This window comes from Monodelphis domestica, chromosome 1 (assembly GCF_027887165.1).
Source record: "Monodelphis domestica isolate mMonDom1 chromosome 1, mMonDom1.pri, whole genome shotgun sequence".
Taxonomy (NCBI): domain Eukaryota; kingdom Metazoa; phylum Chordata; class Mammalia; order Didelphimorphia; family Didelphidae; genus Monodelphis; species Monodelphis domestica.
In genome coordinates, this window is record NC_077227.1 from 648,978,707 (window position 1) to 649,006,469 (window position 27,763).

Below are 27,763 nucleotides of genomic sequence, written 5' to 3' on the forward strand. Positions count from 1 at the left end.
ACAAATAAGATCATTGCATTATAGCTAGAATTTTCTACCTATAGTCAGGAAGACCAGAATTCAAATCTTGCCTTATATATTTGCTGTATAATGCTGGGCAAATCATTTAATCTTAGATTGCCTCAATTTTCTCATCTACAAAATGGGAAGAATGGTAGTATCTCTCTGTCAAGGTAATTGTTTTTTTTTTAATTTGAATAAGTTAATTTAGTTAATTTAGAACATTATTCCTTGGTTACAACAATCACATTATTTCCCTCCCTCCCCTCCTCCTACTCTTCCCGCAGCCAACATGCACTTTCATTGAGTATTACTTGTGTCCTTGATCAGAACCTATTTCCATGTTGTTGTTTACACTAGGATGTTCATTTAGAGTCTCCATCCCCAACAATATCCCTTCGACCCATGTATTAAAGCAGTTGTTTTTCTTCGATGTTTTTACTCTCACAGTGTTTCCTCTGGGTGAGGATAGTGGTTTTTCTCATAGATTCCTCCTAGTTGTTCAGGATCACTGCATTGCTACTAATGGAGAAGTCCATTATGTTCAATTATACCACAGTGTATCAGTCTCTGTGTACAATGTTCTCTTGGTTCTTCTCCACTCACTCTGCATCACTTCCTGGAGGTTGTTCCAGTCTCATGGAATTCCTCCACTTCATTATTCCTTTGAGCACAATAGTATTCCATCACCAGCATATACCACAATTTGTTCAGCCATTCTCCAACTGAAGGGCATCCCCTCATTTTCCAATTTTTTGCCACCACAAAGGGTGCAGGTATGAATATTCTTGTACATGTATTTTTCCTTATTATCTCTTTGGGGTACAAACCCAGCAGTGCTATGGCTGGATCAAAGGGCAGACAGTCTTTTGGGCATAGTTCCAAATTTCCCTCCAGAATGATTGGATCAATTCACAACTCCACCAGCAATGAATTAATGTCCCTACTTTGCCACATCCCCTCCAGCATTCATTACTTTCTGCTGCTGTCATGTTAGCCAATCTGCTAGGTGTGAGGTGACACCTCAGAGTTGTTTTGATTTGCATTTCTCTGATTATATGAGATTTAGAACACTTTTTCATGTGCTTATTAATAGTTTTTATTTCTTTATCTGAAAATTGCCTATTCATGTCCCTTGCCCATTTTTCAATTGGAGAATGGATTGATTTTTTGTACAACTGGTATAGCCTCTTTAAAAATTTGAGTAATTAGACCTTTGTCAGATGTTTTTGTAATGAAGATTTTTTCTCAATTTGTTGATTCCCTTCTAATTTTGGATGCATTAGTTTTTTTTGTACAAAAACTTTTTAATTTGATGTAATCAAAATTATTGATTTTATATTTTGTGATTTTTTTTTTAGCTCTTGCTTGGTTTAAAAGTCTTTCCTTTCCCAAAGATCTGACAAGTATACTATTCTGTGTTCTCCTAATTTTCTTATAGTTTCCTTTGTTATATTCAGGTCATTCACCCATTCTGAGTTTATCTTAGTGTAGAGTGTGAGTTGTTGATCTAAACCTAATCTCTCCCATACTGTCTTCCAATTTTCCCAGCAGTTTTTTTTTTTATCAAAAAGTGAGTTTTGGTCCCCAAAACTGGGATCTTTGGGTTTATCATAGACTGTCCTGCTGAGGTCATTTACCCCAAGTCTGTTCCACTGACCCTCCTTTCTGTCTCTTAGCCATTACCAAATTGTTTTGATAACCACTGCTTTATAGTATAGTTTGAGATCTGGGACTGCAAGTTCTCCTTCCTTTGCATTTTTTTTTCATGATTTCCCTGGATATCCTTGATCTTTTGTTCTTCCAAATGAACTTTGTTATATTTTTTTCTATTTTAGTAAAGAAGTTTTTTGGTAGTTCAATGGATATGGCATTAAATAAGTAAATTAATTTGGGTAGGATTGTCATTTTTATTATGTTAGCTCATCCCACCCATGAGCAATCAGTGTTTTTCCAATTGTTTAGATCTAGTTTTAATTGTGTGGAGAGTGTTTTGTAGTTGTGTCCATATAGTTCCTGTGTTTGTCTCGGCAGATAGATTCCTAAGTATTTTATATTGTGTAGGGTGATTTTAAATGAAATTTCTCTTTAATTCTTGCTGCTGATATGGGTTGGAGATATATAGAAATGCTGATGACATATGCGGGTTTATTTTGTATCCTGCAACTTTGCTAAAGTTGTTGATTATTTTGACTAGCTTTTTGGTTGATTCCCTGGGATTCTTTAAGTAAATCATCATATCATCCACAAACAGTGATAGCTTAGTCTCCTCATCGCCAATTTTAATACCTTCAATTTCTTTTTCTTCTCTAATTGCTACTGCTAGTGTTTCTAGTACAATGTTAAATAATAGAGGTGATAATGGGCATCCTTGTTTTACTCCTGATCTTATTGGGAAGGCTTCTAGATTTTCCCTATTGCAGATGATGGTTTGCTGATTGTTTTAGATATATACTGTTTATTATTTTTAGGAAAGGCCCTTCTATTCCTATACTTTCTAGTGTTTTCAATAGGAATGGGTGTTGTATTTTATCAAAGGCTTTTCCTGCATCTATTGAGATAATCATGTGATTTTTGTTGGTTTGCTTGTTAATATGGTCAATTATGTGGATGGTTTTCCTAATATTGAACCATCCTTGCATTCCTGGTATGAATCCTACCTGGTCATAGTGGATAACCCATGAGATGACTTGCTGGAGTCTTTTTGCTAGTATCCTATTTAAGATTTTTGCATCTATATTCATTAGGGAGATTGGTCTATAGTTTTCTTTCTCTGTTTTTGACCAGCCTGGCTTTGGGATCAGTACCATGTTTGTGTTGTAAAAAGAATTTGGTAGCACTCCTTCTTGGCTTATTCTGTCAAATAGTTTGTATAATATTGGGATTAGTTGTTCTTTGAATGTTTGATAGAATTCATTTGTGAATCCATCTGGACCTGGGGATTTTTTCTTAGGGAGTTCTTTGATGGCTTGTTCAATTTCTTTTTCTGATATGGGGTTGTTTAGGTAATTTATTTCTTCCTCTTTTAGTCTAGGCAATTTATATTTTTGAAAGTATTCATCCATATTACCTAGATTGCCATATTTGTTGCCATATAATTGGGCATAGCAGTTTTTAATGATTGCCTTAATTTCCCCTTCATTATAGGTGAGGTCTCCCTTTTCATCTTGGATACTGTCAATTTGGTTTTTTACTTTCCTTTTTTTAATTAGACTGACTAGTACTTTGTCTATTTTATTTGTTTTTTCAAAGTACCAGCTTCTAGTCTTATTTATTAAATCAATAGTTCTTTGACTTTCAATTTCATTAATTTCTCCTTTGATTTTTAGGATCTCTAATTTAGTCTTCATCTGAGGATTTTTAAAATTTGTTCGCTTTCTAGTTTTTTAATTTGCATGCCCAATTCATTGACCTCTGCCCTTCTTAATTTGTTAATATATGAACTCAAGGATATAAATTTCCCCCTGAGTACTGCTTTGACTGCATCCCATAGGTTTTGAAAGGATGTCTCACCATTGTCATTTTCTTCAATGAAGTTATTAATTGTTTCTATGATTTATCCTTTAACTAACCAGTTTTGGAGAATCATATTGTTTAATTTCCAATTAATTTTTGATTTACCTCTCCATGTACCCTTATTACTTGTTATTTTCATTGCATTGTGGTCTCTGAGAAGGTTGCATTTATTATTTCTGCTCTTTTGCACTTGTTTGCAATGTTTTTTTGCTCTAATACATGGTCAATTTTTGTGAATGTACCATGTGCTGCTGAAAAGAAGGTATATTCCTTTTTGTCCCTAGTTATTTTTCTCCACATGTCTACTAACTCTAATTTTTCTAAGAGTTCATTCACTTCTCTTACCTCTTTCTTATTTATTTTTTGGTTTGATTTATCTAGTTCGGAGAGAGGAAGGTTCAGGTCTCCCACTAGTATAGTTTTTCTATCTATTTCATCCTTGAGCTCCTCTAGTTTCTCCTTTAGAAATTTGGATGCTATGCCATTTGGTGCATACATATTGAGTACAGATATTTCCTCATTGTCTATACTGCCTTTTATCAGGATGTAATTACCTTCCCTATCTCATTTAACTAGATTTATATTTACTTCGGCTTTGTCAGATATCATGATTGCGACTCCTGCCTTCTTTTTATCAGTTGATGCCCAATAGATTTGGCTCCATCCTCTTACTTTCACCCTATGCGTATCTACCTTCCTCATGGTGTTTCTTGAAGACAGCATATGGTAGGGTTTTGGATTCTAATCCCCTCTGCTATTCACTTGCGTTTTATGGGTAAGTTCATTCCATTCACATTCAGAGTTATGATTACTAGCTGTGTATTTCCCAGCATTTTGATTTCTACTGCTGGTCCTGCCTTTTCTTGTTTCACTATTTCCTTCTATACCAATGTTTGTTTTTAATCAGTCCCCCTAGTTCCTACCCTTATTTTACTTCCCTTTCTAACCCCCTTCCTTCTTATCCCCCCCTTATTTTCCCTGTAGTTTTCCTAAAATTACCCCCCCTTCTCTCCCTTGTACTGCCTCCCTCCCCACCAGCCCATTTGTTACCCTTCTACTCTCCTATAGGGCTCAAATCTATTCTCTGCCCCAATAAATTGGATTGTTCTTCCATATTTGGGTAAGTTACAAGGCACATTAGAGTTGAATATTTCCTATCTCCGACCTCTTTACCCTTCCAGTGTATTGATATTCTCCCCCCCTCCCACCATGAGCTCCTTTGTGACATATAAATTTACCCCCATTTTTTTCTTTTCCCATTTCTTTTAGTATTAACCTCTTTTTTTAGTTCTAGTTATATATATATATATATATACACACACGTATATGTATTTATGTATGCATATATCTATATGCCTATTTATGTCTTGTCCTTTCATCCTATATAGTTTGTCTCTGTTCCCTCTAAGTGTAATTCTTCTATCTACCCAGGTGATAACAGCAGTTTTTTAGAGTTACTAATGACTTTTCTTATAGGGATACATATCATTTTAACTTATTGAATCTCTTAAAAATTTTTTTGTGTTGTTTTGTTTTATTTTTCTTTTCCCTCTCTTTTTAAATTACCTTTTGATGATTCTCTTGAGTTCTGTGCTTGGACATCAAATTTTCTGTTCAGGTCTGGTCTTTTCTTTACAAATTCTTGGAATTCTTCTATTTTGTTGAATGATCATACTTTACCCTGCAATAATATAGTCAGTTTTGTTGGGTAGTTGATTCTTGGTTGTAGACCTAGTTCCCTTGCTTTCCGGAATACCATATTCCATGCCTTTCTTTTTTTTAGTGTGGATGCAGCCAGATCCTGCGTTATCCTTACTGTGGTTCCATGGTATCTGAATGACTTGTTCTTGGCAGCTTGTAATATCTTTTCTTTGGTCTGATAGTTCTTGAATTTGGCTATAACATTCCTGGGTGTTGTCAGTTGGGGATTAAGTACAGGAGGTGATCTGTGGATTCTTTCAATCTCCACTTTTCCCTCTTGTTCTAGGATATTGGGACAGTTTTCTTGAATAATTTCCTGTAGTATTATGTCCAGGATTTTTCTTTTGTCATGGTCTTCTGGTAGAGCAATGATTCTTAAATTGTTTCTCCTCGAATGATTTTCTAAATCCTCTGTTTTGTGAATGAGATGCTTCATATTTTCCTCAATTTTTTCATTCTTTTGGTTTTGTTTTATAGTGTCCTGCTGCCTTGTGAGGCCACTTAATTCCAGTTGTTGTATTCTGGTTCTTAAAGAGTAGATTTCATCCCTGGCTTTTTGGTTGGCCTTTTCCTTCTGGTCTGATTTTCTTTGGAGGTCATCTTTCATCTTCTTTGCCTCATCTTTCATCTCCTTTGCCTCATTTTCCAGCTGGTTGATTTTGGCTTTCAAGACACTATTTTCTGTTTCCAAATGACTTATCTTGGTTTTCAAGTTCTTTTCTCAGTTGTCTTCAGCCTTTCTTAATTGTGTTTTGAATTGCATTTTGAGTTCTTCCAAAGCCTGTATCCAATTCCCTGGGCTTTCTGATTTATTGTTTTCTGCTCCCTCCCCCTCTGTTCCGTTGGCTGTGTAGAAGGTGTTTATTGTAATTTCTTTCTTCTTTTTCTGCTGTTTGCTCATATTTGCCCCTTCTTTGCTCCCCGTATTTGTCTGTGCTCTCGCTCCTCTCATTTTTTTTTGTTTTTGGGGCTTTCTGTCAGTCTCCCCTCTTGGAGCTTTGTCAGATCTCTTAGTGCAATTTCTGGGGGAGGAGTGTTGGGGTTAAGCTTCCCTGTCCTCTAGAGGCTTTTGATGGGATTAAGTTCAGCTGGGTTGGACTGTATGTGCTCTGAAGTCAAAACCTCCTGGAAGGCTGGAGCCAAATGGAAGGTCTCAGCTGCCCAGGCTCTCTCCAGTTCTCTCCAGCTGCTTCCCCACCACCTGTATTCGATGCTTTGAGCCTGGCACAGCCCTGCCCGCACAGTACACCCTCTAGTCCAGTGCCCGCCCAAGGGAGAGGAGTCCTGGCCTCCCTGAGCTCTGAGGACTCTTGATGGGATTAAGTTCAGCTGGGTTGGGCTAGATGTGCCCCGAGGCAAAAACCTCTGGTCAGGCTAGAGCCAAATAGCCCAGGCTGCCAGCTCTTCGATCTCTCTCAGGCTGCTTCCCTTCCCCCGAGGCAAAAACCTCTGGTCAGGCTAGAGCCAAATGGAAGGGCCTATCCGCCCAGGCTGCCAGCTCTTCGATCTCTCTCAGGCTGCTTCCCTTCCACCTGTGTTGGATGCTCTGAGCCTGGCACATCCCTGCCCACAAGGTACACCCTCTAGACCAGCACCTCTGCCCGCCCAGAGGTTTCTGCTGCTGCTGGGGGCTCAGCGCTCTGGTTCTGTGTGGGGGGAAGGGTCCTGGGACCTTCCTTCTGCCTCCCCTTAAACCCAAGTGTTCTCGGATTCTGGCTTTTGGGGGGTGTACCTTTTGGATTGAGTCCAGTAGGAGGGGTCCCCAGCTCTGTCTTGTTGTTAGGTTTGATTTTCAGTTTCCTAGGAGCAGTAAGTTTGTGATCGGTATGGAAGGGTTTTCAGAGGTCTGAACTTCTGCTGCTTCTAAGCCACCATCTTGACTCTACCTCTCCCTGTCAAGGTTTTGTGAAGATAAAATGAAATAATATTTTTAAAGCATTTTGCAAACTTTAAAGTGATCTATAAATGCAAAATATTGTTATTAAGAAGTAAAGATATGTGAAACGACATATATAAAATTATATGAAGCCAAGTAACTAGAATCACAAGGACAATATATGGTATATTGATTATGATTATAGAAAAGTCTGAAGTATGCATAAATATGTAGGGATGAATGTACAAAAATAGATTTTAAAGGGCCAGAGAAGGGTTAAACATATGGACATATCATGTTAAAACACATAGCTAAATATAAAAAAATGGTAAATAATGTTCAATTAGTTTTGTGAATATTTAAAGTTAAATTCATAATAAATCACTTATGTATTATATGTGTAACCCATTTGATAATTGGGGCCTAGCCTCTCATGCAAGGGATCAGATTAATTTTAGGGCCATTTCTATAATAAACTGGATTTCATCTAAGAATGTAAGACTAACCTTTATACTTAGTTATCTCTAAAAAAAAGGCTGTCAAGGGGCAGCTGGATAGCTCAGTGGATTGAGAGCCAGGTCCAGAGATGGGAGGTCCTGGGTTCAAATCTGGCCTTAGACCCTTCCTAGCTGTGTGACCCTGGACAAGTCATTTAACCCCCATTTCCTACCCTTAATGCTCTTCTGCCTTGGTACCAATACCCAGTATTGATTCCAAGACAGAAGGTAAGGGTTTAAAAGAAAGAAAGAAAGAAAAATAAAAAAGACTATCAGCCTCCCTGTAAGCACTGAAACTAATAAAGTATCAAACACAATCTAGTTTTTTTTGTAATCTGACAAAACAAAATGAGTTTGTACCTAGGATAACCCTTGTGCTCTTTCCAGAGAGCATTAAGCGACCCTCCTGTCTAGAGGATCCTGGCTCAATCATGGCCAAGAAAGAGGAGGACTGTGTCACTGCTCCCTAAAGCACTGAGTTTTGCTGTGCCAATCCTACATATCCTTTGGGGCCTTATTGCAAGTGTGGCTTATATACCTCTCTCCAGGTTTGAGTGAGGCTGGATATCTTTATTTCCTCTCCCATCCTCTCTGATCAAGGCTCTGTCTCTGTCTGTACCTTTGTCTGGCATGGGGCCCTAGCTAATGTGGTTTCCTATAGAGGCCATGTAGACTTCTAGGACCCTCTCCAAGTGTATGTAAAATATTGCCTTTTGCTATTTGCCTTTAATCTCTCTTCTTATCCATGTCTGTCCCTGAAATGGACATCTCATTCAGCTGTAGTTTACCTCTCTATTTTTCTCCTCCTATACTAAGGAGGCCTTTTCTCTCTGTGGGAGAATCTCAGAGGAAAGGCAACTGAGATTCTTAGGAATCCTGTATCCTCTAGCATCTTTTTTCCTAAGGAATACTTCTCTTCTAGAACCTGCTTTTTATTTCTGCCTTTTTTTAATGGCCAAAGATGGGGACCGGCACAAGTTTGTGAACTTCTCATTCCTCAGATATCAAACTATTGCTTTTCAGTCTAACTCCCTTCCACATTCTCTGCAATCTAGTGACACCGATCTTAACGTTCAGCAAACTTATCATTCCATCTCCTGACTTAACATTTTCACTGGTCACTCCTCATGTCTTGAACTCTCTTTCTCCTCACCTTTGCCTTTCCTGGCTTTCTTCAAATCTCAGCTAAATATCTACCTTCTACAAAGAAACATTTTCTAGTTTTCCTTAATCTCATCACCCCCATTTTGTAGAGATTTTATTTGTACACAGTTGCTTGCCTTTTATTAGATATACTGTTAGCTCTCTGAGAGCAAGGACTGTCTTTTTTGTTTGTTTGTTTGTTTTTGCCTTCCCAGTTGACTTACTGATTTTAGAGTTTATATTATAATTCTTAAGTAGAAGCAAAATACTCCTGCTGCACCTTTGAGGCTACAATCTTAAGTGAATATTAAAGCAAAGACTTCTTCAGTAGGGGCAGGGGGGACCCAGGACAAGAAGAATTGCCAACTTGCTCAGGACAGAGTACACAGGGGAGAGTTCTCTTGGCGTATATAACAATAATTTGATATATTGCATTTTATAATAATAGTTTGCATTTATATGCATGTTAAGGTTTGTAAAATATTTTATAAATATTATTTCATTTGATCCTCACAACAACTCTGGGAAGTAGGTAGTATTATTATCCCCATTTTACAGATGAGAAAAAGGAGACATATAACTGTTAAATATCTTGCCCAGTGTGGCCCCAAAATAGCAGGTTTCTGAGGCTAAATTTGAATTCAGTCTTCCTGTCCCCAAATCCAATAGTCTATCTTGTTCCACCCCTCCCCTCCCTCCCCTCCCCTCCCTCTCCCCTCCCCTCCCCTCCTCTCCCCTCCCCTCCCCTCCCCTCTTAGAATCAATATTGTATATTGGTTCCAAGGCAGAGGGCCTGTAACGGCTAGGCAATGGGAGTCAAGTGATTTGTCACACAGCTAGGAAATGTCTTCGGCCAGATGTGAACCCAAGACACTCTATCTCTAGACCTGGCTCTCTATCCACTGAGCCATCTAGTTACCCCTAAAGTATTTATGTTCTAAAATAATTATAAGGGTAAAATTACTACAGTTATTCTCTTAACCTTCATAAAACAATTTCTTTAAAATCATTCGGGATTACACTAAAACCCATTATAATTGTCTTCTGAACCTTACTCTAAGGTGGACAGAGGAATGACCATTTTTTGGTTGCTTCTCCATCTCTAGAATATTTTTTAAATGACAGTACTTACTCGCCTTTCTTCTTATCTCATTGTTCTTGGCATTGTATACTTTCCAGCATCTTGATGGCAATTAATTTTTATTTGTGAATTTAGACATAATGATAGAAGCGTCAGAAGTATCTACTCAGGATTACTGAACCAAATCAGAATTCCCAAGTCCCATTTTATAAAGTTCAGTATCTTTATTCTTATGTTGCCTTATTGCTTTTGCTAATGTCTGCTCAGTTCTTATAATAAACAGGGAAAGTACTATTAAATGTAATAAGAACTGGACTGATTGGTTGAAAAAGCTAAAAAAATCAGTCAACTTCATAATTAAGTGCCAACTGTATGTAGGGCAACAAAATCTAATGAGAAATCTGAAAGATTTCCATTATATATACACGAGTTCCTTTTTTGCCTTATAGTTTAAATCATATCAATCTTTTCAGAAAAAGTAAGATTTTAAATTATTTTTTGTCAGGTTTTAACTTTCCAGTGTTTTTACGAAAGTGAACCTCTCCCCCACTAAAAAAAACAAAGACAAAAACAAAAACAAAAACACCACCACAAACCAGACATAGATATTGACTTAATCCCAAGAATATTTAAGAGTAGATATAAATTGGCTTATGGGTTCCTCCTTGTCATGGAAAGCTTAAAAACTGTAGAGGATCAGGTTTATTTTACTGGATTGTAAAATGTTTCAGAGTTTTGAAAGTATCTGCAACAGTCCTCTAACGTGAATTTTATTGATGTGCTTTCTCTAGATTAACATTTTCTGAAAGTGCTGGGGATATCATTTGTCAGTATGCGGAACAGGAACCCTACCACAAGTCCAAGTGCCTGGCTTTAGCACAGATTATCTACCATGAATGTGGTCTGCATAAGAAAGCTGTTCTTTGCCTATGTAAACAGGGCCAGATTTACGGAGCTATGGAATATATACAACAATGTAAAGACTTTTCTTATGGTAAAGAGCAAAGACCTTTCAGTGTTTTCATTTCACATCAGCTTTCATTCATAATCTTTTTTTTTTGTTCTAATTATAAGACAAATGATATTTTGGATTCAATTTATAGAATTCCTTTTAAAAATACACAATAGTTCAGTAGTTCAAACATTAAATTGGGATTAAATTAAAATAAATTTATTTTTGTGATCGGTGAATCAGTTTATCATCCTTCTGATAATAGGCATCTTTAGTCTCTTAAGGGTATTATTTATTTACTTTAAATTATTTTTAAACTTTTACCTTCTGACTTAGAATCAGTATTAAGTATCAGTTCCACTGCAGAAGAATGTTAAGGACTAGGCAATTGGGGTTATGTGACTTGGCCAAGGTCACACAGCTAGGCTGCATCTTGAGGCCAAGTTTGAATCTGGGACCTCCTGTCTCCAGGCCTGGCTCTCTATCCCTTGAGCCCCCTAGCTGCCCCAAGAGTATAATTTTTAAAATAAATCTTAGTGAATATACTTTATGCCATTAGTCAGTTCTCTGACTTCTCATTCTGATGTGGCGGTGATCATGGGTTCCAGAATGCTACACCACCAGAGCACAAGCTCTCATAGGATCCTAGATCTAGAGCTGAAAGGGACTTACTTTCCGTCTAGTACAGCCTTCTCCATTTGCTGATAAGGAAACAGGCTTGGAGTGGTCATGCATGGAATTAATGGTAGAAGCAGGATTTGAATACAGATCTTAAGACCTCAAAGCCAAATGCACTTTCCCTTGTACTATGTTTCCTTTAAAGTCCTTGTTGAAGAAACTTTTAATACCTGCCTGATGATGGATGCTGTCATCTCTTGTCTGAATCCGAATGACCTTCGTCTAGGCTAGTTCTTTATCAGAAAGCTGATGGTCTGCCAAACAGATCGAAACCTGCTGCGTTTCCTACCTTTTCTGTCTGGCTGTGCTTGAATCATGGCGTCTTAAGATGATGGATTTAGACCTGGAAGGAACCTGAAAGGCCATCTAGGCTCATGAGGAACCAAGACGCCCCGTCTAAAGGACTTCACAAAGTCACAGAACTGGAGACACTGAATTTGAGTGCTGTAAAGGGACTGAGCGGCCCGTTAGCCCATCCTACCTGACATGCGATCACCTACCCATGGCTTCTGGCTTAGTCTTTGGGCCGGTAACAAGTTTAATCCCTTCCCCACACGACAATCCTTCAGATAGCTGAAGACATTATCCTGCGTCTCCCCTCCCCCAGAATGCTTGAGTCTGGTCTGAACAGCCTATCATAGACCCTTCATAGTCGGAGCCACCCCCTCGGGCCAGGCTCCTGTTTACCTCTGGCCTTTGTCAATCAGGCTGTCCAGAGCTGACCAGCGCATTTCAGGTGACAGCCGAGGAGCCACAGAAGGGCCACTTCTCTCTTCCTGGGAGCTCTCGCCCTCCAAAAGCAGCCCAGGGCGCCACGAGTTTTTCTGGCTGCCACATCACCCTGCAGACTCATCTTGTGCTTGAAGATAAATTAAAACTCCTGTATCTTAAAAAAAAACAGGAAAGTAAAACAATAAAAATGCTTACCTTCTGTCTTAGAATTGATACAAGTACTGGTTCCAGCGGAGAAGAGCATTGAGGCCTAGACATTTGGGGCGAAGTGACTTGCCACAGGTTATATAACTAGGAAGAGTCTGAAGCCAGATTGGATCCTAGGTCCTGTAGACTCCAGATTTGGCACTCTACCCACCGAGCCATGTAGTTGCCTCAACTCTTTTTAAGAACATATCTTTTAAAGAAAAATTTCTGGCCCATCATACTATCCTTTTCTTGACAACTTTTTCTTGATAACTTGAGAAGTTAATTTTTGTTGTTATTGTTGTTATCAAGTGTAAGACTTTATATTTATCCCTACTGAGCTTTACTTACTGGTTTAGTAATCCTGACAAAAAAAGAAAATAAGGTTAGTCTGGTATGACCTAGTCTTTATTTTTTTTTAATTTAAAAAAATTTTTTTATGACCTAGTCTTTATTTTTATTTTATTTTTTTTAAACCCTTACCTTCCCTCTTGGAGACAATACTGTGTATTGGCTCCAAGGCAGAAGAGAGGTAAGGGCTAGGCCATGGGGGTCAAGTGACTTGCCCAGGGTCACACAGCTGGGAAGTGTCTGAGGCCAGATTTGAACCCAGGACCTCCCATCTCTAGGCCTAGCTCTCAATCCACTGAGTTACCCAGCTTCCCCCTATGACCTAGTCTTGAGGAAGCTACACTGGCTCTTTCTAGTCACTGCTTTCCTTTCTAAATGTTCCCCAACCTTTTCTTTAATGACCTGACCTCTATAAACTTCTTAGAAACTTAGGTTAAGTATTTACAAATTCACACTCTATTCTCTTCCCTCATTAAAAAAAACCAAACAAACCAAAACAAACCAGAATGTTTGACCTTCTTTAATCATGTGTGACTAAATTAAATTTTAAATTAATTTAATTTAATCTTGTGTGTTTCCCCTAATATTTTCAAATATCACTGACATTTACCAGTCCTTTCAGGACCAAGAACTTAGTTTATCTGGCCATATGACTTGCATTCACCAAGGACAGCTCATCCAACTCCCAGCCAGTCATTTTTGTTCTGTCATTTCTTATGTGATCATCATGCTTCTTTGCTGAGAAAGTAAAAACAAGAATTAGGACCTCTCTCTTCTCTCTGGTGTCAATGAACATTGTCCCATTCATCCAAGGCAGAGGTCCTATCCCTTCTTTGAACCCTTTTTTCTCTCACTATATCTAAAAATTCTCTTTGTGTTGTCCCTAGCTTCCCCTGTTACCTTCAACTCATTTTAAACTTTTCTATTCCTTGTACTATTTTTATAGGACTGTCCCCTAATCTTATTTATTTTTTCTGTATATTCCTTTTAAAAATCTAAGTTGGTTAGTGAGTTTCCGGTGCATCTATATTGATCGCTTTAGACATCTCACTTTCTATAACTTTCTAATTATTTCTCTTTATAACTGTAAAATTTAATTTTTAGGATCTCTTGTGCCTCTTGTACTGACTCCTCCTATAGAATTTTAGTCAGGAGATCCCAGGTATCTTTCCTCTGAAATCTGCTTTGCCATAATCTAGATGCATGTCAGAGTGCCTTTTCTTCTCTAAGATAACTTCTAGGATGGAGTGATCATTTCCTTCACATGTTCCTATCATTTTCACAAGTTCCTTCTTCTTAGTAATAATTGATCCAGAATAGAATTTTCCCCTTGTGGATTCCTCTACCTTTTAAAGCATAAAATTATCCCTAATCAAGTTGAGAGTTTGCATTTGTTAGAAAGATGGTGTTAGGAGATGCCTACATAATTGAAGCCCCTCATAACTTCGATATCATAACTCTACACCAGGCTTGTATTTTCCAAATTTCTCATTTCTTTCCTTTTTCTGTTCAATTGTTTTTTTGAGTAATAATCTAATGATAAAATCTTTTACTTTTCTCCCTCCTTTGATCTTCACTGAAATACTCTCCATCATGCTCTCCCTTCTAGTTCCTGGATTTCCTCAAAGGATAATATCTTCTTTTATCAATTAATTAATTAACTATTTCTTTGCTTTTCTTATTTACATATAGGAGTGTAACTTTTTAATACGTGAAGCTACCCTACTCCTTCTTATGTCTACTGTTTCTTTTGAATAAGGTATACAGTGCCCTAATTCAGTAATGGGTTTCATTCCAAGTCAATGATACCTATGAGGTCAAATTTTCTCCCCTTGTTTAAAGATCTGTTTACTCTTTGTTTGCTTAAATTTCGTATATTATACATAAATGAATAAACATTTATTAGGTGCCTCTAAAGGTATAAGAAAGCTGGAAAGTTATGTAAGAGAGGGCTAGGCAATGAAGGTTTTTGGATGCCAAACAGAGCATTTTGTATTAATCACTGTTATTAATATTATTATATTAATATGTATTAATTATAATATATAAATTATATATAAATATATTATAATATATAAATATATAAATTATATATATATAAGCAGATATATAATTAATATATATTAATCACAGACAATAGGGAGCTACTGGAGTTTATTGTGTCGGTTGGGGTTAGATTCCATTGGTTAGACCAATGGTTTAGGAAAATCATTTTAGTGGTTGGATGGAGGGTGGATGGGAGTGGGGAGAGACTTTAGGCAAACAGACCCATCAGCAACTTATTGTGATAATCCAGGCGTGAGGTGATGGAGACCTGTACTAGAGTGATAGCAGTGTCAGTGGAGAGAAGAGGGCATATCTGGAAGATATTTCAAAGGGTGAGAAAAGATATTGCAAAGGTGGAATGGTTAGGCCTTGGTAACAGTTTGAATATGTGAGAGAAAATTTGAATATTTGAGAAAAAGTCAGAAGTTCAGGATGACTCCTAAGTTGTTAGCCTAAAAGACAGGGAGGATGGTGTTATCTTCTGCAGTAAAAGGGAGTCGGAGTGGTTGTGGGCTGAGAAGAAGATTTAGCGGTAAAGATGATGAGTTTGATTTTGAGCATATTAAATTTAAGATATATACTGGACATTCAGTTTGAAATGTCTGAAAGGCATATGAGATTGGTGGTCAGTAGAGAGATTGGGGAAGGATCTGTAGATTTGTGATTCATTAACATAGAGATGAAAAGCTTAATTAAAAAAATGTTCTTCTTGATCTTTATATCAAAAAATGGGAGGTATTATGTGTAAAAGAAACTACCTTCCCCACCTAGGGGGATCACGAAGTGAAGTAGTCTCCTCTAGCAAAGGAGACAGAGAAGGAGTGTCAGTTAGGTAGGAGAGTCAAGAATAAGTTGTGTTTTGAAAACCTAGAGAATAACAAGGAGAGAGTGACCGGCAGTGTCAAAGGCTGCAGAAAAGTCAAGGAGAATGAAGACTGAGAAAAGATTCATGGACATTTGAAGGCATCGGTTTTGTTATAGGCTTTTGTGTGCTGGAAATTTCTGATTACTCTCTATAGCATCTAACTTAGGAAAAAAAAAATATATATATATATGGTCTTTTTTTCTTCCTCTCATTCCACCCCTTTTTTAGTTTAAAGCCCTTTTGATTAGATGAGCTAAATACCTAGCAATTAAATACATTCTTACTAGTCTTTGTATTCCACCCCTGGCCAGGAATTTAGTAATTCTATACTGTGAACTATGATCCAGAAATCAAAATCCCATTCTCTGGCACAATTAAAAAAAATTTATTTATTGATTTGATTTTTTTCCCTTTGTAGTCCTTGTTTCATTGGCCAATAATGAAGAAATTGTAACCTGTGTCCCTATGATCTTCAATTTCTTGTCTACAACCTTATAATCATTGAAAATACTTTTTTAGAAACCTTCTAGAGGTGTCATTTGTACAGAAATGGTCTATTAAGCCTTGGGAAGCCTCTCTGTTATGTCTTAAGTACATGTTCCAAGGAAGGCAACAGACTTGCATTATTATTATTATTATTATCATTATCATCATCATCATCAGGTTGATAGTACCCCTGATAAAGGAATCACTAGTTGTTGCTTCTGCCAATACTATTACTACTATTGCTTCTTTCTTCCTTTGCCTTTCAGTGGACAATCTCTCACTTAATCACTGCTGAGACTTTGAAGGACAAATAAAAGATGGCATGGCATTTATTGACAAGCACATTTTCCCCCTTCACTGTATCCAACTCTCTCTTCTTCAAAAAGAATCTCAACTCTTCCTGAATTTTTAAGCTCTGATTATACAGCTGTCCTTTTCCTTCCTTTTGTCCTCCAAGTAATATTTTCTGTTCTTCATCATCTGGCAAAGGGACAAAGTGTCCCTTCTCGGCTTCAGATTCCTTTCTTTCCAATTAAAGCCTTACTTGTGTTTCTTTTGGAAACACTTCATTCTCCCCAACAACTTGGAGCGTGGAGCAGTGTTCTTCAAGTCTCTTCACCTTTTCATCCCGGAAGGAGATCAATTTATACTTGGAATTTGACTGTGACAGAAATACAAACATGGCATACAATTGTACAAGTCACTGCACAGTTTCCCCAACTACATAATAGTGAGGTTTTCAGGTTTGTTTCTTGAAACTACTTGTGGATGTTAATAGCTCAATCCCAAATTCTTAGTTAAATCTGTTTTACAACCTCACTCAAATTTCTTACCACAGCCATTGCCATACCCACTTCCCCTTTAGCTTTGCACCAACTTCTAGTCCTTTTCACCAGTTTCACTAATTTTCCTCACCCACCACTCTTACTAATTTGCTTAACTCTCTAATTATTCCACTCATGTTTTGTTACTTATTTTACCCGTTTGGCCTATTACTTTCTCCTTAAGTCTACCTCTTCAGGTTCATTTTTTCCAATCCTCCTCTGTTCCCCTTAATCCCCTTTCATCCTTTTATATCCTCCTTAATTGTCCTTGACCCTTTTTCTTTTACAACTCAGAAGTAGAATCTAGATCAATATCTGGACTTTGAGATTGTTCTTCATATTTTCCTTAATTTCTAATTCATTTCCTTAATCTCTTTCCCAGATCCACCACCTGACTTTTTTCAGTAGTCCAAACCCATCTAAGCTTTACAGTTTTTTTAATATTTTGCTCCACTCCTATCATTTCCTGTTCCTTTTCCTATAGCCTTATCCCACAAAAACAGGATGTAGACTTGCATCCTTCCTTTTGAAGAGGACCAATGACAACATGGAGTAATGTCCCGACTTGCACTCGAATTGGATTGGAATGACCCAGAGTTCCACAAAGTTGTCAGCCTCATTCTCTCTTCCAGAGTCATTCAAGTCCAGTGGCAAGACAAAAGTCAGAACCACTGTCAATGGCCCAGGATGCCGTGGATGACCAGTTGGCATCTTCAATATTTGACCAGGCTCTAGGCACACTACAGTGCCTGCTTCAGCCACCTTCTTGGCATTTGAAACAAATTGTTCTCATTCTCCCCTTCTGCCAGGGGATGTCTTCACGTGCTTGGAGCAGACATCCCCCAAACTCACCAAAGGGTTTGAGACTTGTTGGTTATCCTCAGCTTGGTTTAGCTTGTTTGCTGAGCCAGTTTTACCAGAGTGTGGCCACCGTGTGTGCCATAGCTTCTTGGAGCCACAGGTAAGAGTTAGGGAAAGGTAGGAACTACGCTAAGCACTAGAGTTATAGAGGTGAAAACATGAGTCTCTGTCTTTAAGGAGGTTACATTCCAAAGGAGACAATGTGTAAATAACTAGATACAGATAAGACAGAGAGAGAGCAACTGAAAGGTAATCTCAGGGGGGAAATCTTCCTGCAAAAAGGGAGTCCAAGTTGGCTAGAATGCATTTTCCACAATGGCCTGTATACAAGAACTAATATAGGAAATATGGAGCAAATATATGACAAATGTAAGAGGTGGATCATTTATATAAGAGAAAGGAGTAAAAAATCTCCACAGTTTTAAAAGTACTGGAAGAACTCTAGCATTTTGGATGGATCTTCTATGGAAGATCTATAGATGGACATGGTCACAAATTGTACTTGATTAGAAGTCAAGAATGGGTTGCATTCTGCACATATAGAAGAAATACCTACATCAGTGAAATCACAGATATATTGGACTATTAAGAGGCAGATCATAGAGGAAATAAATTTTATTGAATTATAGTTATCACAAAAACAAATTCATAGATCCTAGTTTAAGAATACTTGTTTTAATGGAAAGAACACAGGACTTGGAGGCTAAAGATAACTGGTTTAAAAATTATTCATTATTTTTCATTTGTTAATTTTTTATTCATCTCACACACACATATCATAGAAAGCATCTTCTGGCAAAATACATAGAGTATGTCTTTCATGTTTCCACTTCTCAGGCCATTCTCTGGAAGTAAACATTCAAAAGTTGTTCTTCAAATATTAAACCTGTAGCTGTATATGGTGTCCTCTTGGTTCTACTCTTCATTATCTCATGTGTTTTTTTCCAAGTTTTAAAAAAGATTAATCATCTGCTCATCATTTCTTAAGACACAGTAGTATTCCATCACAATCATATACCATCATTTGTTTAGCCATTCCTCAATTGATGGGCATCCTCTTGATTTCCAATTTTTTTTCCAGCACAACGAGAGCTGCTATAAATATTTTGGAATGCATAGGTTCTTTTCCTTTCCCCCTGATATCCAATAACAGTATTGATATACACAGTTTTATAGTTCTCTGGGCATAATTCCAAATTGCTCTCCAAAATGGCTAGGTGAGTTCACAGTTCCACCAATGGTGTATTATTTGTGTCCCCATTTCCCCCCACCTCCTCCAACATTTGTTATTTGCCTTTTGGTTATCTTAATCAATTTGATGGGTATGAGCTGATATCTCATAATTGCTTTGGTTTGCATTTTTCCCTAATCAGTAGTGACTTAGAACATTTTTCCATGTGCCTTTCATGTATCTTGATTTCTTCATCCAAAAGCTGTTCATATCTCTTTCCCACTTAACCATTGGGGGATGACTCTTATTCCCATAAATTCAACAAAGTTCTATCTATAGTTTACATATGAGACTTCTTTCTGAGAGAAAGATGACTGGTTTTACAACAACCTATGACAAACTGTGCGAGTATGAGAAAGTCACTAAATTGCATTTAGTCTCAATTTCTTTATCTTTTAAATGGAGAAAATATCTGTGAAGCCTACACATAATCATAGCTAACACTTCACAAATAAGAAGACAAGAATCCAGTCTTTCAACTACTTTGCATTACTAGACATGATAATAATTATTTTTTACTAAAATCTTCTCTATTTTTATAGATGACTTGTAGTATGAGTTTTTATTTTTGATAATAATGGTGGTTATTTCATGTCTAGATTGGTTTGGGAAGAAAATAGTAGATGGTTAAATTTGAGGCTGGACAAGAAAGGGAGTAGAAGTGGCAGGAAGAGTATATGACAAGGAGAGCTTAGTATGTTACAGTACCATTGTCTTTTTAACATTTTTGACCTTGCCCTGCTGTTCTTCTCAATCATCAGCTCTATAATTTAGCAGCAAATTACAAAATATTAGCACTGCATAGAATATAGAAAAGACTAAATCTATCCATTAAAATGCTTTCGTTGTATTCTAGCTATAATATTTAAATCTTTAAAACTAGATTTTTATTTTGTTTACTACATTAAACTCTTTGGGTACCATCTTTTATTTTTGCTTTCAGATGACCTTATGAACATTGTAGTAATGTATCCACAAGTTGAATTTATTAATTGTCTTACTAAGCCGTGGAAGGATAGATCACCACTTTTGTCTATTTGTCTTATTGTACTTCATTTCTTCGCCAATGGAATGAAAAAGGAAGGCTTAAATCTACTTCAAGAACTAGCTAAAAATGGGAAAAGTAAGTTTAGCAGAATGTTCTTCATGGAAGAATAATGAGAGTTATCCAAAGAAAATAAAGTTACTGGTTATAACAGTTCATTGATGACTATGTAGAGAATCAAGACTCTTAAATGTGAGTTAATATAGACCCAAACCAATTACAACCTCTGATAAGACTTAACTTTCAGAAAACTTTAAATGAAGAGGTTGGCATCTTAATAATTTTAACTAATTCTTATACACATTTTCTTAGGGAAGTCACCAGATAAGTGAGGTAAAGTGAGAAACTGTAATAATTAAAATGGTTGATGTTGTAAACTGTAGTGAGTTAAAATGGTGGAAGATATAAATTGTGATAGATATAAGAGAGGGTGAGTAAATTTGACCACAGAAAATATGTTTCACTACAGTGTCTTGGTTTTTAAATTTGCTCAAATAAACTTGGACTTTCCACATAACCCTGTGGCAGCCGACTCCATGTATATGTGAGCCCTTCCAGGTAAAAGCAAAAATATGCCTGGAGTTCTCATGTATAGGTATGGAAAAGAAAGCTGAACACAAGTCTACTACTGTAAAGTATGTAGCTGTGCTAGGAATGGAGGAAAAATAGTATTTATGTTAGAAGCTATGGAGTGTCTCTTTATAATGTGATTATTCACTGCCTTCAGATCCTGTATGAATCTATAGAGGTGCTTGCCATCGGGCCCTCTTTTTGGTTTTTTAATTGGCAGGATGGGCGTGTTGTATTCAGATTTGCAAGGGATTATTATTCCCTGTTCTATTAATGAGTTAATAACTGGTGTAATACCCTCAATTGCCTCCTTTGAGAGGGGATACTGAGGGATGGAAGGAGGTGGGCTAGATTTAGTTTTTATCTGCACAGGAACAGCAGATTTAAGTAAGCCTACATCAGAAGAAGATGTGACCCAAAGAGACTCCGGTATATCTTTAGGTATTTCAAAAGTGGAAGGCTCTTTTGCCTCCTGGTTTTCCGAGAGAAGTACAGGGAGTAAATTTAAAGATTCCTCTGGTACTTCCAATGATAAAGAACCATCTGGTGAACAAGTTATTGTGGCTCTGAGTTTGCATAGAAGGTCCCTCCCCAGAAAATTTAAAGGGGAGTCAGGCATCAAAAGAAAGGAATGTTGTACCTCTAGGGGTCCTACAGACACCATTCTAGGGGCAAGTTTTTCAAATCTTTGGGGTATTCCTGATACCCCCGCTACACTTTGTGAATCAACGGAATAACAATTTAAATCTGGTACCTTCTTCAATACAGACCTGGTAGCTCCAGTGTCTAATAGACAATCATAATAAGTGTTACCCACCTTTAAGGTAACATGGGGTTCAAGTACTTTCATTGTTTAGCAAGAAGTTTTCTGCCCTAAAGCAGTCTTAAGTATGGGTGGAGTAGAGGTCCTCCCATAGCAAGGAGTTTTCTCCTCTAAAGCAGTCTTAAGTACAGATGGAGTAGAGGTCCTCCCATTTCTGATCCTGGCAAGTTCTCACATCAAAATGGGGAATGTTTCCAGTAGGGAATTTGTTCCAATGGAGGATTCCTCAATGTGGAAATTTTTAACATTCACAAGTCTGAGAAATTTCAAGATTTACAATCCCCCCCAATGATCATTGGGAGACTAGTCTCCCCATTGATCATTTAATATAATCAATTTGTAATCCTAAATGCACTTCTAACTATAGATATACATGATATTCAAATTTCTAAGAGGAATTAGAATAGAGAGGGAGGAAATAGAAAAGAAAAGAAAGCAAAAACCAATGTTTTGCTAGGTGCATTGACAGAAAGCCAAATTAGGGGCAGTCCCTTTTGGCATAAATGTGTACATTTACAATAAATGTTCAATCAAAGTTCAGTTCAATCAATCATATCCAAAGTTCACTCTTGATCTTCTTGATGAAGTGTAGGTTTTCCAGCATCTTTCTGCAACAGTTCATTCTCTGGATATAAAAGTTTCAAGCTTCTTTCTTGAAGATCTTTTCTCGAACAAAATCAAAATCTTGAATTTTTATAAAAGTACAATCTTAAGCAAAAAAATTCAAAAATTCTTGAATTTTAAATTAAAATACAATCCCCCCCCTGAAGTAGGTGTTAAAAAACATCAAGTTTAGCTCAGAATGCAATGTTCAGTTATGGGGGTGTATGAGTCAATTATCAAAAGAAGAGAAAAAACAATAAAAAACATAAGGAAAAAAATTCAAAATAGGCCCTTGTATAGGTCCAATATAAAGTAATTTCTATCCCACAAGTCTGTAGAACAGAATGCAGTAATATTTCACTTAGCCCTTTGCAGCCAAGACTACAGGAAGTTGCCATAATATAAGAAAGAAAAATCTAGAATTCTATTTTGATAGGGAAGCGTCATTCCCTCGTCTGACTTTTTTGTCATTCTCAGGGATATAGGGAGCCAGCATGATAGTCAAACTTTGTACTTGTATGAGTACTTCGCAGAGAGTGTAGATACAAGGAAGTCCTACGACTTAACGTATGTCAAGCGTCGCAACCTCGAGTCTCACATTACTTTCCCCTGAGTTTTTGGTTGTTGTAATTTTAATATTGTATTTCCTTGAAGAACTCAATTCTCAGTCAAACCAACCAATTGCTCCCTCTAATATTCAACAAATTGAAGAACTAAATACTCTACAGGAGCTTATAGAGGAAAGTCAGGGAGAGATTGTAGCTTTTATGAGGAGCATTAAAAGAGAATTAAGAACATTATCAGAATCTCTGTCCCCCCCTGCTTCTAACGAACCCACCCCTCCCCCTGCCCCCTTGGCCTCAGAAAACCCACCCACTCCTCCCACTGCTCATGCTTCCGACCCAACACAATCAACTCTAAGTTCACACCCTACCCATACTTCTGATCTTAATCCCTCTACTTCATACCTTACTGATTCCTCCAATCCAAACACCTTGGTATCCTTTCACACTTCTTCCTTGGCTCCTCCTTCTCATCCTACATAATCCACTTTAAGTTCACATTCCAACCTAAATTCACACCCTATCTCTGAATTTTCTGGCACCATGGGACAACAACAAACCCTTCCTTTTAATGTGCCCAACTCTTCTATTTTTCTCAGACTTACCCAATTGAAAATGGAGCAAGAAGCCTAGAAACAGGAGTACCAAATAACTTAGATAGCTTATTTCCTTTAAGGGAAGTACCCACTTTTAATAAGAATGGAAACTTGGTATCTGTAAGACATCATACACCTTTTACCCCTGAGGATTTAAAAAAATTGAAGGAAGATCTTCCATCATTTGAGGACGAACCAATATTAATTATTAAAAAATTAGAGAACATATTCAGAACTTTTGACTCCACTTGGTTGGATGTTGAGAATATATTAGAAGCATTATTAACAAAAAGAGAGAAAAATAATATTGTCTCTCTGGCTAATGAAAAGCGAGGTAGAAGAGGACATTATTGGCCAACTGAAGATCCACATTGGAATCCAAATGTTGAACTAGATTACACAAAACTAAACCAGGCTAGAGAAGCATTATTGACAGCCATGAGAGCTTTCTCTGATAGATCTGAAAAATGGTCAAAATTTGAAAAAACCCGACAACATATTGATGAAACACCCTCCCAGTTTATGGACAGACTTATTGACGTAGGGAATACATATATGGACCATGATTTATCCAGAGAAAGAGACATTAGACAAATGCGTAGGCAATTTGCTAAGAATTGTTGTTCAGTGGTAAAAGGCTACTTTAGAATTAGCTGTCCTAATTGGGACTCTATGGACCTTGAAGAATTGAGGAGAGTAGCAACCTATGTTTATAAAGGTCGAATAAAAAGACCTGAGGAAGACGTTACATCAGTGGAAGATTTAAAGAAATTGAAATGTTAAAGAGACAATTGAAAAATAAGGGAGAGACTATAGCCCCTTTGCAGGAATTCACAAATACATCAATAACTTGCCACTTCTGTGAGAAGAAGGGCCACAAAATGATGGAATGTAGAACCTTTCTTAAGATGATTGGAAGAAATACACAGTTTAATAATAGCTTTAGAAATAATAACTATAGAAATGATGATAATGGTCATAGAAACCAGAATTTTAGAAACTCTAGAAATTATAATAACAATTATGGAAATAACTATAATGAATATAGAAATAAGAACTTTAGAAACCAGAATAATAGAAATAGGAACTGGGAAAATAATGACAATGCTCCAAATGAAGAAAATTATAATGATAATGACCAACAAAAAATATAAGAAATGGAGCTCATCCAAAAAATAGTTGAGATGCCCTTCAGGGGGGTGCCCAAGGAATATCCCAAACACAATGATGGCGTTTGGGGGGGGGATGGGGCACAGGAATCAGAGGATACAACCTTTGATTTTCCGGACCCTGATGTTCTACTACCCGTTGTCCCTATCCACTGCCCTCCCCATACTAATGAACCCCATGTTACCTTAAAGGTGGGTAACACTTATTATGATTGTCTATTAGACACTGGAGCTACCAGGTCTGTATTGAAGAAGGTACCAGATTTAAATTGTTATTCTGTTGATTCACAAACTGTAGTGGGGGTATCAGGAATACCCCAAAGAGTTGAAAAACTTGCCCCTAGAATGGTGTCTGTAGGACCCCTAGAGTTACAACATTCCTTTTCTCTTACTCTTTCTCTCTTTAACTCCTCATTGTATTATTAATTAAAGTCACTATAAAACCCAGTTGACTTGGGCATATTCATAATTTGGGAATATATTCCCTGGCGACCACCTTATATTTGATTTAAAAACTGAGACACTGTAGTGAAATATATTTTCTGCGGTCAAATTTATTCACCCTCTCTTATATCTATCACAATTTATATCTTCCACCATTTTAACTCACTTCAGTTTAAAACATCAACCAATTTAAATATTACAAAACTCCAAGAATAAGGCAGAAAAACAGGGAATATATATATATATATATATATATATATATATATATATATATATATATTCATTCTTTCCATAGGAGTAATTCAACATTGTTTCTGTTCTGCCATATAAACAATATATTATTCCCATTGTGGTTGCTATACAAATTTAAACACGTTACACATAGGATTTCTGCCCAATAAGATATTTAGCATTACTTGAGAATGTAGAACTTCTTCTAACCTTATTTTCCTGCTAATTCAGTATAGACCTTATTCAAATGTTAGCAATTGAAATGATTTAATAGTAATTTGTGATGTCCATAAGGCATGCAGAGTTTATGTCCATGAGGCACATAGAGTTTATGAAAATTATTCTAATCAATCCAGGCATTTATTAAGCACTTACTGGATTCCTTTGCAGCGACTTTAGCTAAGTCTGGCCAAACAAGATGTGGCAATTGATTGAATATATGAAGTGAGAGTGGGGAGTCAAAGATGACACAGAGGTTGTTAACCAGAATGACTAGAAGGATGATGGTGCCCTCAATAATAATGGGAAAGTTTAGAAGAGGGGGTGTTTTTTAGACATTTTGATTTTGAGACATTTTTCTTGAGAGACAGTTTCTTGAGAGCAGGGGAAAGAGAATCCAGAAAGGATGGTTAAATGCTGCAGAGAGCTCAAGAAAGATAAATTCTAAGAAAAAGTCGTTAACTTTGTCAAGGAAGATAGCATCAGTAACTTTGAAGAGAGCGTTGTCAGTTGAGTGATGCTGTGCTAAGCCAGACTAGAGAAGATTTAGAAGACAGTGAGAGGAGAAGAAATAGAAACACTATATATATACTTGGTTTTCCCCAGAGAATTTAGCTAAGTGCTATCTCATGGAGGTTATGGGATCTATGGGGGATTTTTTTTAAAGGAAGAGGGAGACTTGGGTGTATTTGTAGGCAGCAGGAAAGGAACCAGTAGATAGAACAAGAATGAAGATTAGAAATTTTTGGTAACAATATTTATGGTTTATTTTACACAGAGGTTTTTAGGAATAGCAAAAAAGAGTTGAGTAGATTTTTAATTTAGTCGATTTTATTTAGATTTTTAAAGGGTCATAATATTCTAGTATTTTTATTAGGATTGACATGAGAAGCAAAACATGACAGATTTGGTGGCCCAGAAGAAATGAGTCCCAGAAGTACTTAGATATTGCATATTGTTAAGAGAAACTATTTAATTTTCACAAATAAATGAATATCATTAGCATCTCTCTAGCAAGTGAAATTCTTTTCTGTTTGTTTCAGCTCAAAAAGTTACCTTTCAGAAAGCCTTGCCAGTCACTCTTTTCTATTCAGAGTAAAGCTTATTAGTTTAAAGAAATATTTCTCAAAACAAGGGTTAGAAGTAACACAGGTACGGTGAAATGAGAACTAAAGGGTTCCAGAGAGCATTTGGCATTGACAGTGGCTTTATGAAGTGAACTAGGATCCTTGCAAGCTACACAGCTTGGGGCGGGCAGTGAGGGCATGGAGTTGGTGTGCATGTGATAGAATGAATAAGCTGAAGAATGACTTGCTTTCTGTTTTTTAAAATAAATGAAGGTAATACAGAATAAAGGGCAGCTACTATAACCTATTGTTGGTGTTTGTTATTTCCCTCTCAGAGACAACAGAAGAATTTATGACAACTGATCTATTCTGCTCCTTAACGGACTGGCAAGACCTGGCCAACCTGAGTTTCCAGCAGGGCTTTGGCTCATTGTCCAATGACATCATTTCCATCCTCAGATCTCAGGACGGAGTATCTGAAATTCCTGTAGATGGAGAAGTCAACGTAATGGAACACGTTTTTTGGTAGTTCCATCTTTCAAACAGCTGAGGGAGCTCTAAAAATATTTTATGTGGCCGAGTTGAGAAAAACAACCAAAGCATCAGTAACCGAATAAATCCAAATTGTCCATCCTCAGAAAGACTTTCGCCCCTCTTTATTGTGACCTTGGAATCTAAATAGTGTTTCGCATAGTAACGCCTCTGCCTGTTCCTATGTTCGCTCAATATTTTTATCCTGTTCTTTTTCACACTCTTGCACACACAGCAAGCCACATCAGGGATATCTGTCTGAATTTATGGATTCTGACAGGCCAGGATTGTGTGCATACATTTATTTTTTTTCAGTGTCTAACATAGCGCCACATCCATTTTTGGGTTATCATGATAGAATTTTGATCATTTCCTTCAGATAATTCTTGGTAAATAACATCATCTGTTAGAGCTAGTAGAAATGCTAGAGAACTGCTAGTTCAAACTGCTCTGCATAATTTTTAATTATATAAATATATATAATATATAATAATAAATAACAAAGCATAAGTTTGCTCTGCATAATTCATATTATGATATTGTGTAAACTGTATATAGCATAAATTAACATTTAAATACTTCTTTACTAGCCAGCCTAGTATGGTGGCAAAAGTATATCTTAGGAATGGAATTTAAAATAAGTACTTTGAATCTTCAGGAATTTATCCGTATATATGAACGTGTATGTTTTTCTCACTGTGGAATTCTTCAAGTATATTATTCTAAGTGTCCAGATTTATTGTCTCAAAAAGGAGAGACCTACTAGTTCAATTTACTGCTGAAATTTCCTCTTACCCATAATCTTACATTAGAATACTGTCAGGGAATAAGTTTTTGGGCTGAGTTCTTTGTTATATAAAATTGTCAGAAGTTTTT

The 27,763-nt window shown here is 36.9% G+C and overlaps 1 protein-coding gene across 1 annotated transcript in view; it reads left to right on the forward strand.

Moving 5' to 3' along the window:
* Positions 1–26,997, forward strand: part of CLHC1 (clathrin heavy chain linker domain containing 1) — a 63,619-nt gene extending 36,622 nt beyond the window's left edge. Inside the window, exons 12-14 of the mRNA XM_007476812.3 lie at positions 10,606–10,808; positions 19,970–20,149; positions 26,692–26,997. Of these exons, the coding sequence (XP_007476874.1) occupies positions 10,606–10,808; positions 19,970–20,149; positions 26,692–26,885 (577 nt within the window). The 3' untranslated portion in view covers positions 26,886–26,997. The remainder of the gene's footprint in view (positions 1–10,605; positions 10,809–19,969; positions 20,150–26,691) is intronic.
* Positions 26,998–27,763: the final 766 nt, after the last annotated feature.